Raw genomic sequence first — 15,286 nt, 5'->3', positions numbered from 1 at the left:
ATATAACATCGTTGTCTATGTGAAAAAAACAATCCTAAGGACTCTACAGGGTTGCAGTCTATAAGGTCAATTGCATTTTTATATACTAGCAACAAATATAAATAAAAAAAATGTAATTTACCATAGCATCAAAAAGTGAAATACGTAGAAATTAACAAAATTAACTCTAAAATCTATAAACTATTACTGAGCTAAAATAAAGAAGACTTAAGTAAATAGACATATATACCATGTTCATGGATTGGAAGACTCGATATTGTTAAGATATCAAGAGCATAAGTCCTTCAATACAAACAAATTTCAAGTACCTACTGTATCATGTTTTGTTAATATCCTTAGTTGAAGAGAGACACGGCCAAGTACAATGTCAATGAAGTGAGAATGTTTATTTCTCCTATGAAAGGAGGGAGAAGAGTTCTGAAGTATAATTCAATTTACCACAATGTTCACTGAATATTAGTGATATTAGTATCCTTAGAACTTAATAATTGGGAAATAGTTGTTGAATGATGACTAAATAAATGTCTTTTCAAAAAGTATGTCAAAATGTCACATTATGTTTCAGTTTGGAAGGATCTTTGTTTCAAAGTTATAACTGGAGTGTCACAACCTTACCTTGTGATAATGATGTTACCTCACTATCCACATCCCTTAGACTCTACCATCGCTAATTTCATGCTGGGAACAAAAGGAGTTATGATAGGAGTTGAGTGGCAGCACCAAAATACTCACATCTTCTTCCTAGGAGTGGGAAATTGCCATTTTTTCTTCCTATTTCTATACAGTTGAGATATAATGGTAGGTTGAACATGTATACAATACAAAATAATCTTAATTAATTATTGTCCCATAATCTTCTCTACTTACCTATTCTACTTACCTATTCTGTAGAGTTCATTCTTCCTATCCCTTTGGATGAAATTTAGAATACACCCATTGACATTCCTTGTTTTCTTAAATAATAAAATATCCACTATTTCCTCCAGTATAGTAACTACAAACTCTGAAACTTCATGTGAAGTTTAAATTTCTATTTCCCCACCTTTGATCTATTGAAGAAGAAAAGACTGCAGTGGTAAAGAGATGAATATGGTCACTTATTTCTCTATTTTCCCCTTATTCCACTAGTTTCCTACTTGCTTTGTTGCCAATGATCCCTCCAGGGTGAAGGGGAGTATCATTTGGGGAAGAAGTAAGGAAATAAGAAAAATTGTACACTTGGGGAAGAAGTAAGAGATAGGAAAGATTGTATTTGACTGGACTATGTTGAGTTAGTGTCAAGAACTCTGAAGGGCAGAGATGTTGTCCTACTTGTAAGGTAATGAGTTAGCCTGCCATAGGTTCATAGATCCTGTCAGAAGACACAAGACTCTTGGGTCAAAAAAAAAAGGACTGTACTTATGGTTCAGTAAAAGCATGAGCTTTAAGTTTATGTCAGTTCTCCTTGTCCCCCAAGCACTGCAAAGTGGCATGGGTGGTTGCTACATATGCAATGGGTTTGTGTCACAGCTGAAGAACCCTAAGCTTAGGGAGCCCCTATCTTTTATAATAGGCTACAAACAAACTTGACCAACCTTGGTCCCAGAAGGAGACATTGTCTTTATTATACTGGCCATCAACCAAATCTGCCCTCTGCTCTAGAGAGAGACTATCTCTATCTTCCATAATGTAAACATCTTGTCTGTGTATTAATTTTTGAATCCCAGGGCCTAAAACAGTGTGTAGCTCACTAACAGTGAAGAATAGAAAGGTAAAAGTCAAAGAGAATGGACATGAAGGGCGCCAAGGAAGTTTCTGGAATCAAGCAAGGACAGGGACGGCAGCAATCAAGGCCACCAGGTCAGGCTACCCTGGCTTTAGCTCCTCCGTTCTCAAATGTTTCAGTAATACTTTTTGTCCTCAGGTTACAAAAAGGTTTAGTTTTATCAAAAGGCTCCAGTTAGTTGTACTCTATGTCCCACTCCTCTGGCTTTTTGTTACTCCCAAGTAAAGACTGTGGCCTCCACCTACCACAGTTTTCTGCTCTGTGCTGTTCTGATTTGTGACATAATGTTCCCCTCAGGTAATTAGCTGATTGTAATCAACTCTGTCAGCTGCCTCATTTAGGCTTATGCATTCTACAGATCAAGTAAACAAAGAAGAGGCTGTTCTCTAATAAATATTTGTTGAAGGAATTAATTAAATAATTATTTTCTGAAGCAAGATCATTGCATCACTTTCTCCTGCATTTTCTCCACTTAGAAAACCAAACTCCAACCTTCAAGGGAGAAAGAAAGGATGTCTAATAATCTCAGACTAATGAAAGACACACCCACTCTGCAATTGTTTTTGGGCACCAAATATTACTTGCAACCCTGTGGGATAGAGAGCTAAAGAAAAGGAGAAATGTAATAGAATACTCTGGACAAAGAAGGAAAGGTTTTCTTCATTTCAAAGAGTTACTAATTCCTAATCCAGTCTCCAAATTTGACCAACCAAACAATCTGCAGCTCAACTACCCCACAGAAAATACTGGGTCCAATTCTGTTTGGAGCAGTCAGCATGAAATGTAATGAAATTCAAAATAGACAGGATACACATGCTCCAGAGGGAAGTCATTAATACCCATGAATAATGATAAAGCAAAATACCATCTGCCAGGATAATGTGGCAAATCTTTTCAAAATTCCAATTAGCCTATAAACCAGAAACAGCGAGCAAATATGCTCCCCCTGCCATGTGAGACCATGTGTCCTTGATGTCTCCATCGCTTTATATGTAGACTAAAATGTGAGTGATGGAAACACCCATGTATGCATATATTTTGGAGGATGCATTCATTGTTTTTTAGGACACGGGTGCTATTTATGTAACTGGGTGAAAAAGAATCTGCTAATTAAGGCCACATACGTATTTTCATATATATTTTAATTGTGAGGATGAAAAACTTGTGTCTGTTATAAAAACATGGTATATTAATTTTGCTGGAACAATGTGGTTGGGTTTAATCCTTATATGTATTTAGAGTCAGAGATAATGAAGCATTTCTATCACTCTATTATCCCAGGGAAAATTGCCTAATTTTTGATGGATTCAGATATTCTAAGCTGTTTTCCTGAACTGTATTTTATTAAGCACATAGCTATTAAGATTATAAGTCCATTATTAGAAGTGTTGTAGTATAGCCTGAAAAGAAATTGTTCTTATTACAAATGAGTAAAATAGTTCTAAAGCCAGCTAGTCCATCACTTATCTTTTGAAATATCTCAAGCAACCTACGAAGCAAAGCAACCTACTTCTGAACACTGAGATTTCCCACTATCTCTTGCTTTTCCATGATTTGTTGTAGTATAAACAGCACCACAATTCATATTTTTGGGATTTCTGATCCCACTTCTCTCATTACTCACTCCCATGCTTTTTAGAAGTCACTTGGTTTCCTCATCTATAAAATGTCTTCCCTGCCTCAAAGCACTATTGCAGGCTCAAAATAAGTAAATGTGAAAAGGATCTTCAAAAAGGTTTTAAAACCCTCCATTGGTAAAAACTCATTTTTTATTTTCATGATGAGATAAAGGAGGCAGAATTTTCTGCATTATATTAAGAGATAAAATTATACATTAAAAAGGAGAACAAAAAGATCTCTCCACAGGCTTGGAGCACAGATTTGATGCTAGATTAGGCAGCTATTCTTCAATCAGCAGGATTATTGTTCCTGATGGTCTGTCTCCTTCCTGGGGCTGGAACAGAGGCTGTGCCAATACCCAACCCCCACTGAGCTGTAACTCCAAGGAGGTGTATTTTAATCTGCAGGCTACTCGAACTTGGGTAACAAGGAGTTAGGTTGGAATGGGGTGCTACATTCTGATTATTAACAACATAACAAACTTCCATTCTCCAAGTGTTGAAAAGAAGGTAAGTTGTATCATTTTTTTTTTTTTTAATTTCTAAAGTCATTTGATTCGGCATGCTTCAGAATACAGAAACCCACATACTCCCGTGTGTCACATCACAGTGAGCAGTGTGAGTCAGAGGAAAGACTAGAAAACTGCAGAGAATCTGCAAAGCAAGTGATTCACATGCAGACATTTAAGAATTTACTGCGACAATTATATCTGAAGATTTGGGATCAACACCAACTTACTTCTGCACACCCTTTGGCCTAATGATTTTATTTTTAGGAATCTATCCTAATAAAACACTACACTGTGTGCCGGGGTATTTATGAAGTCATTTTAATAGCAAAGGATTGGAAACTCTAAATGCATCTATAGGAACGTGAGGGCATAAGTTACGGTACATTTACATAATGGGGTACTATGTGGCTGATAAATGAGAGAGGTCTATCTATATATACTTCTTACAGAGATCTCTAAAATATAGCATTAAAAAAAGCACTGTGGACTCTGGTGATAATGATGTGTCAACGTAGGTTCATCAGCTGAAACAAATGTACCACTCTGTGATGTATTGTGATAATGGGGGAGGCAGTGCATGTATGGGGGCAGGAGGTATATGGGATATCTCTGTACCTTCCTCTCAATTTTGCTGGGAACCTAAAACTGCTCTAAAAAATAAAGTCTATTTTAAAAAAGAAAAGAAAAAGAGAAAAGCACCTTACAAAGCATTACGTAAAGTACAATCCCATTTGGATAAACTATAAAGCAAATATAGAGATGTGTATATAGGCATACCTTGTATTATTGCACTTTGCTTCATTATGCTTCACAGATGTTGTGTTTTTCACAAATTGAGGGCAAGACCTTCCACCAACAAAAAGTACCACTCCCTTTATTGTGATACTCGCTTTATTGCAGTGGTTTGGAACTGAACCTACAATATCTCCAAGGTATGCCTGTATATGTATATAAGCAGAGGCACAGGAAGGGGGCTGAAAGAACAAAAGAACACACACTGAATGATGCAGTTCTGCCTCTAGGAAACAAGACAGGGACAGGGAAGAATATATGGTTAGAAAAAGACTTTAACCTTGTGCTTTATGCACTTCTATAATGTTTGGATGTTGTCCAGTGTAAATGCAGTCCCGTACTCCTTAGTAGAGGAGAAACACATACTATTATAACAAAGAGAGAGAGATCCAAGATGGCGGAATAAACTGTGCCTGCATCCTTCTGTGAACACATTAAAATTACAACTAAATTGTAGAACAATCAACCTGGAGAACCATCTGAAGTCTAGCTGAAAAGAAGTCCTTTAACTAAAATTAAAAGAAGCCACGTCAAGACTGGTAGAAAGGGTGGAAACGTGCAACAGTTTAGCCTCAAACCTCCATGTGGAGGTTGAGAACCAGGAGGGATATCTCAGCCTTGGAGGTTCCTCTCAGAGGAGTGAGGGACCCCAGCTGCAAACCAGTCTCCTCAGCCTGGAGTACTCGTGCAGGAAGAGGAGCCTCCACAACATCTGGCTGTGAAAAACAGTAGGGATTCTGACCAAGAGAAAGTGGTGGGAAACCCAGGCGTCCTCTTAAACGGCCCACACACAGACTCACTCGCTCGCAGGCACCCACCTTCAGCTCCAGTGGAGGCACAGTAACTCAGAGGGTTATATGAGGGGCAGATTGATTTGTATTGTTTCAGGTTGAGGGCTGGAGGACAGTCGTCATTTCCCAGTGAAGAGGTCCTTCTCGTGTGCAGCCGTGCAACCAGCAGGCAGCCGCCATCTTTTCTGTGTTGAGCCCGCCCCCACATGGCCAAATCTGAATCTGATTGGCCTGATGAGCTCCCCTGCTTCATCCTGCTGACTCACTGGGACCCTGCCTCACCCAAATCCCCCAACATGAAGGCACTTTCTCTAAGAGCAGCCAGCCCCACCTGCATTGCATTCTTTCTTGGAAAACTATCAGAATCCAACAGACCAGACCCCAGGTGGGTGATAACTCGCCTCACATGCTCTGAGATTTTACTGAGTAGTTTCAGGCTCAGTACTGGCACTGAACCAGAATTTATGTTAACCGGTTGACCACAGTTCTTCCCACTCTAGTGACTCCCTGAGACTCTTCTTCACCAAACTTGTGTAACCACACAAAAGCTTTACCAGTGGCTGAACCTTAAGGGAGCTGTCAGGTGGCAGCAGGTCTCAGGGTGTCCTGGCATTTTTTGGAGCTACCCTAGGCCTGGTACTGTGACAGACATCCTTGGTTCAGACACCTCTCCCACATGCCTCCAGGGTTAGCACAGTCAGCGAACAACTGTGCATCACTTACCAGGTAGTCACCAGCCGAACACAGGCATTAGGTAACCTGGGCTGGCACTGGAGGCCCTTGCAAGAGGCCCCAGAACCAATGTACTTGGAGGTTGGCTTCAGACCATAACAGAGCACTGCCCAAATAGCCCCATAAGTGGCACACCCAAAGGGCGGTCTCAACAGGCACCAGAGCCCATTGGGGTGAATACCACTGTGGGGACAAAGCCCCAAAAAACAGTTTCCAGGCTCTCGGCCTCACAATAGAAAGGTGCTGGCTCGGGTAGTAAATGGCCATCAACTGTGATCAGATGGCCAGCAGCTGTGGCTAGTTGGCCGTCAGCTGTAACCCGTAAGCCATTGGCCACTAATATAACGGCTGTGGCTACGCTAGCAGAAAGAATGGGGGCTAGCGAGAAGATGGTGGATGGCAAGCTCCAACTGCTGTTAGGACGGCGGGTTGCAGATTATGTAGATCCTGCTTTCTGTGTCTCCAGCCCAGCTGCCAGCGAGAATATATTGGTTTGAGTCCCCTACTTATGGCTCCATGGGTGTTCCTTTTTGGCCTTACCGTGTCCTGCGTTCTTGGGTGGGGAGTGGGAGCTGAGACCCTGCACGACAAATGGTGCAGCGAGCAGGGTCCCCCGCGTGACAACCACTCAGTGGGGTAAACCCCCACACAGCAGCCCATAAGCAGTGGATGTGGCCAAAACCTACAGTCAGTCAGCCTGAGGGTCAGTATCACCCACTGACATGTCAATAGCAATCAAGACTCAACTATAACAGGAGGGCACACACAACTCACACAAAGGGACACTCCTGAAACACCCAGTGCAGGTGACCAGGGAGACTATGCCACTGGACCCCACAGGGCACCTACTCCATAAGGCCACCCAGCCAAGATTGATGGACATAGCAAATCTACCTAATATATAGAAACAAAACAGAGTGGCATCCAAAATTAGGAAACAAAGATATACATCCCAAATGAAAGAACAGGAGAAAACTCCAGAAAAAGAACTAAACAAAATGGAGGCAAGCAACCTACCAGACACAGAGTTCAAAACAATGGTTAATAGAATGCTCAAGGAACTTAGTGAGAACTTCAACAAAAAGATAGCAAGCATTAAAAAGGGCATAGAAACCATAAAAAAACAACCAGTCAGAAGTGAAGAATACAATAAATGAAATGAAGAATGCACTAGAAAATATCACTAGCAGACAAGATGAAGCAGAGGATTGAATCAACAATTTGGAAGACAAGATAGCAGAAAATACCCAGTTGGAAAAGCAAAAAAAAAAAAAAAAGAATCCAAAAAAAATGAGGATAATTTAAGAGACCTCTGGGACAACATTAAGCATAACAACATTCACATCACAGGGGTACCAGAAGATGAAAAGAGAAAGCAAGGGATTGAGAACCTATTTGAAGAAATAATGACTGAAAACTTCCCTAACCTGGAGAAGGAAATAGACATACAAGTCCAGGAAGCACAGAGTCCCAAATAGGATGAAACCAAACAGGCCCAAACCAAGACACATTATAATTAAAATGACAACGGTTAAAGACAAAGAGAGAATCTTAAAAGCAGCAAGAGAAAAGCAGTTAATTACTTACATGGGAGCTCCCATAAGATTATCAGCTGATTTCTCAACAGAAACTTTGCAGGCCAGAAGGAATTGGCAAGAAATACTCAAAGTGATGAAATGCAAGGATCTATAACCACGATTACTCTACCCAGCAAAGCTATCATTTATAATCGAAGGTCAGATAAAGAGCTTCCCAGACAAGAAAAAGCTAAAGGTGTTCATCACCACCAAACCAGTATTACAAGGAATGTTAGAGGGACTTCTTTAAGATGAAAAAAAAAAATCAAAATTAAGAATAAAATTGCAGTAGCTACATATCTATCAACAATTATTTTCAATGTAAATGGATTAAATATATCAATCAAAAGACATAAGAGGACTAAATGGATAAGAAAACAAGACCTTTACATAAGCTGCCTAAAGGAGACTCATTTCAGATTGAAAGACACACACAGACTGAAAGTAAAGGGATGGAAAAAGATATTTCATGAAAATGGAAACAAAAAAACTGGGGTAGCAATACTTATAACAGACAAAATAGACTTTAGAACAAAGGCTATAACAAGAGACGAAGAAGGACCCAATAATCCCACTTCAGGGTATTTATCCAAAGAAACACAAAACACTATTTTGAGAGGACCTGTGCAACCATATGATCATTGCACCATTGTTTACAATGGCCAAGATGTGGAGGCAGCCAGATGTCCATTGCTGGAAGAATGGATAAAAAGGAGATGGTGCATATATACAATGGAATATTGCTTAGCCAGGGAAGGGAATGGGTTCTTGCCATCTGCAGTAGCACGGATGGACCTGGAGGGCATTGTGCTGAGTGGAGTATGTCAGACAGAGAAAGACAGATGCAATGTGATTTTGCTTATATGCAGAATCTAAAGAACAAAATCAACAAACAGAACAGAAACAAACTCATAGATATAGAGAATATTTTGATGGTTGCCAGATCGGAGATGGGTTGGGGGTGTTGGTGAAAAAAGTGAAAAGGATTAAAAAGTACAAATTGGTTGTTAAAAAGTAGTCATGGGGATATAGGGTATAGCATAAAAAATATAGTCAATCATATTGTAATGATTATGCATGATGTCAGATGGGTACTAGATTTGTTGGGGTGATAGATTGGAGGGGGTTGGAGTACAGGGTGAAAAAGGTGAAGTTATTAAGTACAAATTGATACAAAATAGTCATGGGGATGTAAAGCATAGGGAATATAGTCAATAATATGGTAATAACTATGTACAGTGCCATGTGGGTACTAGATTAGTCAGGGGGATCACTTCTTAAATTATACAAATGTCTAATCACTATGTTGTACACCTGAAATTAATACAAAATAATGAATGTCAAAAAAAATCAGTGTGAATGGAAGAGGGAGTTCTGGAGTCATGGTGCAAGACAAGGTGAAAAGATGAGCAGGAACCCAACCATGCTGGGCTCCAAGGGTCAGATTAAAGGTTTCGGTTCAAACACAATTGCAATACAATTTCAATGAGGATTAGGCAGAGCAGTGATATGATTGCATTTGATTTTTAAAAAGATCACATCAGCTACTGTGGAGCACATATCAGGGGTCAGGAGTTAGGAAGAAAAGAGTATGGATTTAATGAATTAAAAATAATTCAGTCTGGATTGGAAGTCAGTAATGGTGTGCATGGAGAATGGTGAAACGTGAGACAAGAGAGGTAAACAGGAGATCAGAGAGTATATTATAATCATATGGGAAAATATATAAACTCTGATTGACAATGATGTCAAAATTTTTGAGAGACCTTAACCAAGAGAGTCAGGAGAGCCTGTGGGAGGAGCCCTCACACCCTGTCAGTGGTGAAAGCCCTACAGGGAGAACTCTATGGTTATAAGTGCTTATTACAGCCCATTCCCTTAACTTCCTCTTTTTCCCTCTGACAAGAACTTCCTTCTTGCTGTCAGGGACTTGCATGTGGCTTCCCATGTCTGCACATACAAATTGCAATTCTTTCTTTTAACCAAATAAATCACTTTTGTTGATGGAAAAAAAAAAGATAGGCTCAACGATGAGCCAACTGCCAGTCATCGTTAAGTCAAATGCTGGGTCTAAGAACTAACCCTTTCAAATAATGTTTAAATCTTAAATTTTCTATTGATTTCATCAAAACCATACTACAGCTTCTTCAAATAAGAAGGCAGGGGCTGCTATGAGGTGCAAAGGGGTCTGCTGTGGCAATAGGATCCAAAGGTCCTCGCTCCTGTCTATTTCATTTGTTTTAGAAACTACCGGGAAAGGGCAAGGATGGTGAAAGCTTTCTGCACTACCTGGAAGCTGATGGACAGTCAGAACTTTGATGAGGACATAAAGGCTCTAGGTGTGGGCTTTGTCACTACGTGGGTGGGACATGTGACTAAACCCACAGTGATCATCAGTCAGGAGGGGGACAAAGTGGTGAGCAGGACTCAAAACACATTCAAGAACACAGAGATTAGTTTCCATCCGAGGGAAGAGTTTGATGAAACGACTGCAGATGACAGAAACTGTAAGTCTGTTGTCAGCCTGAATGGAGACAAACTCATTCATGAAACGGGATGGCAAAGAACCAAATTTCCTAAGAGCAATTAAGGATGGCAAAATGGTTATGACTCACTTTTGGTGATGTGGTTGCTGTTCACCACGATGAGAAGCCATAGAAAGGTTCCTGATCTGGAGGTGGAGAAGCTCTACAACTTTGGTTTTCTCAAGTCTCAGTGCTCTCCTACTGTTACAGCATGGCTGATCGCTAATTAGAAGGTTATCCTTGGTGTGGAAAACGGTGATTTAAAAACTTGTTTTAAAAACATGTTACCTTAAGCAACTAGCCCAATTTTGATCTGCAAACATCATGTTTCATAGTTTGCATTAAAATTTTAAGCTACATTTTTAAAATTAAGAAGTGAATACATTTTATAATTTCCATTTGGAATGTAAATCAAATTGGAACAAAAATCTTATACCCATGGGGGAAAAAAACCATAGTACAGAGTCCTACTGGAATGCTGCTAAGAAAGTAAATTGAACAGAATTGTTTTAATTCACATGATTAAACTAAAGACAAAACTGCTGGAACTTTAGCATAACTTTAAATTATATATATATATCTCATTTATTGAAATATAAAGATCTTCATTTACACGTTTAAAAACAAAAACATGAACAGGGGTATTTGTAATACATTTTGCATCGATAGACCCTTCCTATGAAGTTAGTTGTCTCACACATTCACCACACCACTGTTTTGGGACCACATACGTATTTTTCTCTTTATTATTTCTAAAATATAAATTTTGGACATTCAAAAGTGCAACAGTTAATGTGCCTGTGGGGAATATCACAGTTAAAAAAATATAAACAAAGGCAGTGATACAGCTTGTCATAAATGTTTTGGCAGTATTCTCCAAGTCTATATAGAAATACATATATACATATTGATGTATAACATCATTTTATCTTTCGTCCCTCTTCACAAAAATAGGACCATTTTGTTACAAATTGGCAGACCACATTTTAAGGACATCATTGATCATTTAAAAAGTCACAAATTGTGTTTCTCAAGCCAGCTTTGATTGTCTTCATAAAAACAGAAAGCAGAAAGAACTGGCACATTTTCATGTAGGGATTTTTGCAGGAGGCCAGAAAGGAAACAAATCTGTGAGACACTGAGAAAACTGTTTTGCAAAAAATGCAGTTGCACACAAGCTCAGGTGGGAATGCTTCTTAGGACTGGAAACTGCTGGTCTGCGACTTTTCATCCAGCCTCATGATGTCACGCCAGACTCAAAGGAACATCAAAACGTAAAGTACCAACAAAAGAAGGCTGTACAAGGGAAAGCGAGTGATAAACAGAATGCTTGAGCTGTGATTCTAGAAACACAAATGTATTTCAAGTCTAACTGGCTCTACAGAACTTAGTCAGGTTTTCTTTTCTAATTGGCCAATCTGGCTCAGTCTTCATACTATGAAAAAGGTGGAGAAGAAAGTTGGAGCTTGCATTGAGATTGCACCAGTAGGTAGTCAAGTACCTTCTTATTGCTTCTACATCTTCCAAAGCATTACCTGCCAGGAGCCCATACAGTGATTGCAGTAATCACAGCCCATGTTTCATTCATATGGTGTCAGCGATTAAACGGTACTGCCGAGAATGCCAATGAAGCCACACCAAGCAGTTTGACAGTTTGGATAGTTGTGACAATTTGTCTTCCTATCTAACCCCAAAATATCAGTGAAACCTTTTGATTTTTTTCACCAAAATACTGACCTGGTTATAGAGACCTGGCACACTGAATTGCATCATTTTTGTACATGCATTTTGGGGGGGCCAGAGGGAGGGAGTTCAGTGGGAAGCAGTGTCTGCCTTTGGAAGACCTGCCAAACCAAGATTTAGCTTGCTCAGCCTCAGTTAAGACTGGGAAGTTAAATTAAGGGTAGCAATTGCTAGTTATACGGCATTAAATGTCACTGACCCAAAGCCAAAGGTTTTAATAGTAGGCTTCCTGCATGGTTGACTTCTACCCCAGTTCCTAATTTCAAATTATTTTTTTCCCATGGCAGTTTCCTGAAACCTAAGCCAGTGTTTCACAAACCTAACTGATCAGAACAGCCAGGGTGTTTATAAAAAAAATAGGTTTCTGCTCCCCCCAGACTTACTAATTCAGAATCTCTGGGATGGGATCCTAGAATATGGTTGCCAGTTCCATTGGGGAAGCGAGGATCCAGGATAAGGCACACACAGCCTTCGCTAAAAAATGCCTTTATGGTCTCAGCGTTTCAAACTATTTCTCTTTGGGGTAAGAGATAAAGGAAGAGGGGTCATGTTCAGGGCATTCTTCTGGCTCTTTTAGGGGTCACAGAATTTTAAAAATATATATGTGGGGATGCACTAAAGTTGAGATCTACCGAAGTTACCACCAAGCATGAAAAAACCTCTGCAAATCCCATCTTTTTGCTGATGATCATAGTTTCCACTATGTAATAGCATGAGAAGTCATGTGAGGCAGAAGTTTATGCTTTTATACAACTGAGAACATTTAGAATTTAGGGGTTTTGCTCATTTCGAATCCCACTACTTCCGAGGGTTGTTAATTGTTTTTAGTACAATGGATTAGGGAACCTATTCAGTACACAATTAAAAACTCTGACTTCCTGGATGACACTACTTTTACGTTGTTCTCTACGCTCAACTAAATTGAATCCACTAAAGCTATTCCCATATTTTATAGAGAAACATATGTTATTTAATATACATGTTAAAAACTGTCAAACTTGTCACCTACTTAGTAAGGATTTTTTTTAAATTGTGCTTTCTCTGTAGGGAAAACGTGTTACGTATTACACATTTAACATTATTGATAACAGTAGTAGTATTATAAACATAGGTAACAATATAAAAACAAGTTGTTGGGCTTCTAAATGACCCAAATCTATTAAACAAGATTGGTTAATCATTAGCCTTTATCTCTTTAACATTAAAAAAAGTAAAATGCTATAGTACCAATACCTTTTAAGGTTCAAAAGTGGTTTTGCATGTACTTCATAAGAAAGTTCCACAGCAGCTGATACCAGGTTTCAGGCAGGAAGTACATGGATGGGTTAAGTGGTCGATCTCTTCAGAGGTCCAGAGAAGATAGTTAATACAAATCTAAACACATCCTTGGTTAGAGTTATTTACATAATTACAATGCTGGAATTTTGTTGCCACAAAAATTGTGTACGGTGGAATCTCACCAATGCCCTTGAAACACAAAGTTCGTCTTTCATGGCCCACAATTTCCTTGTCCATCTACCTCCAAACTTCACACGCTGAGATGCTTCGGCAGCACTGCAAGAGGCAATGCTGAAAAGGTTCTTTTCAAAATATCCCATTCACTCATATTTAGAAAGCTCCCTGAGGCCCTGGGCTGGGAACTTCTCTTTACACGTAATCCAAGTCCTCCTCTCAAACTTTGCATTGCAATAAAGTGGTTTTCTTAGAAGGATTCAAGGTGGCTCCAGGCGTGGAAGGTACCCCTCGAGTCTGCCAGTTACAGGAAGCTGTCCTCCACCAGATCTGAGGAGTCTATGCCAATGTCATCCATCATGTCGATGTCCTCAATGGTCTCGTCCTCTCTCTTGATGAAGGTAGAACTGCTGGAACCTGTCTCAATGGCACTCTCTTCAGAGGTCTGTGAGCTGGAGGAGGAAAAGAATAGGAAAAGTCACGGCCATGTACAGACCAACTAAACCATGGTGGTGTTCCTAGGGTGTCCTCCCCAAAGGCAAAGGAGGTCTTCCTGCAAGACCCTTGACATTCAAACTCAGGTTACCCATTTGGGCAAGATTCTGCCACCGAGCCACATAGCTAGTCATCACCCATCACACTGCAGGGGGCCACATGGAAAAGCAAGATCCACAGGTCATCTCCACACTTCAGCTTTCCTTCTCTTCTGCCAAACTTTCACCAAAGTTGCTAACAAGCTGCGACTATTTCTATTGTCCCTACTCCAGTTAGCCCGTAAAATTGAGAGGGGATCCTAGAGCTGGTATTCTCTGGGTCAAGCAGTCAGGAGTTGGCATGGTAGTCCTGCAAACCCTCTCCTCAGGCTCAGGATACTTGGCTCTGGGAGGAGAGAGGGCATGAGGAAGACAGGGCTAAATTGCACGCCTCCCCTCAGTTCATATGTTGAATTTGCAACCATGAGATGAGTATATTTGGGATAGGACCTTTTAAAAAAGGTAATGAAGGTTAAATGCAGTCATGATAGTGGGCCTTAATCCAATAGGACTAGTCTCCTTGTAAGAAGAGGGTGAGACAGCAGGAGTCCTGGCACATAGAAAGGCGCCATGTGAGGACACAGTGAGAAGGTGGCCATCTGCAAGCCAAGGAGAGCCCTCAGGAGAAACCAAACCTGTTAACACCTTGATCTTAAGTGTCCAGCCTCCAGAACTGTGAGACAATACATTTCTGCTGCTTAAGGCCCCTAGTGTGTGGTGTGGTGTTATGGCAGCCTGAGCTGACTAAGACACACAGCTTGCTCAGCGCCCGTCAGGGCCACAGTCTCCCCTCATGTAGTCATTGTGTGATTCGAAGACCAAATGTATCACCCTAAGTAGAAGTTCTATTTATCTGACACAACAACTACCTATCAACTAGCATGATGGAAGAATTCTGTGGAATATGTGTCCAATTCTGCAGTCCAGCCTCCTGTACCCCTAGAAAAGTTCTAGGCACCTTTCTGATGCTGTTTATCCCAACGTGACTTTCTAACTTTATTTAGAAGCAGAATCCTTTTTATAATTGAACTTATTATTCAGAGCCCACAAACACAAAGTAACCAGATAGATGACTTATCTGTGTTGGAGCGTGCTGCTCTGCTTTCCCCCAACCCCATGAAATTCTAACATAAATCCCCAGAACTTGGACAAACACTGTTTGTTAAAGAAACATAAACACGGGCTGGCCTGGTAGCTCAGGCGGTTAGAGCTCCATGCTCCTAACTCACACACACACACACACAC

The 15,286-nt window shown here is 40.2% G+C and overlaps 1 protein-coding gene and 1 pseudogene across 6 annotated transcripts in view; one reads left to right on the top strand and one right to left on the bottom strand.

Moving 5' to 3' along the window:
* The first annotated feature begins 10,054 nt into the window (after window positions 1-10,054).
* LOC308499167 (fatty acid-binding protein, brain-like) lies at window positions 10,055-10,446 on the top strand (annotated as a pseudogene). Its single transcript has one exon. The product of its transcript is annotated as a fatty acid-binding protein, brain-like (transcript).
* A 356-nt stretch (window positions 10,447-10,802) lies between these two features.
* The window catches only part of PDGFRA (platelet derived growth factor receptor alpha), a 39,337-nt gene continuing 34,853 nt past the window's right edge, over window positions 10,803-15,286 (bottom strand). For 3 of the 5 annotated variants that reach the window (XM_081069614.1, XM_081069617.1, XM_081069616.1), the window contains exon 23: window positions 10,805-13,960. In XM_081069614.1, coding sequence (XP_080925740.1) covers window positions 13,813-13,960 — 148 coding nt within the window. In that variant the 3' untranslated portion in view covers window positions 10,805-13,812. Of the gene's footprint in view, window positions 13,961-15,286 lie in introns of all 5 variants that reach the window. The other 2 variants (XR_013994677.1, XM_081069615.1) reach the window with 2 other exon arrangements.

This window comes from Rhinolophus hipposideros (assembly GCF_964194185.1).
Source record: "Rhinolophus hipposideros genome assembly, chromosome: 1".
Taxonomy (NCBI): domain Eukaryota; kingdom Metazoa; phylum Chordata; class Mammalia; order Chiroptera; family Rhinolophidae; genus Rhinolophus; species Rhinolophus hipposideros.
The sequence above is the reverse complement of the archived record's forward strand: the minus strand, read 5'-3'. Positions and strand labels throughout refer to the sequence as shown.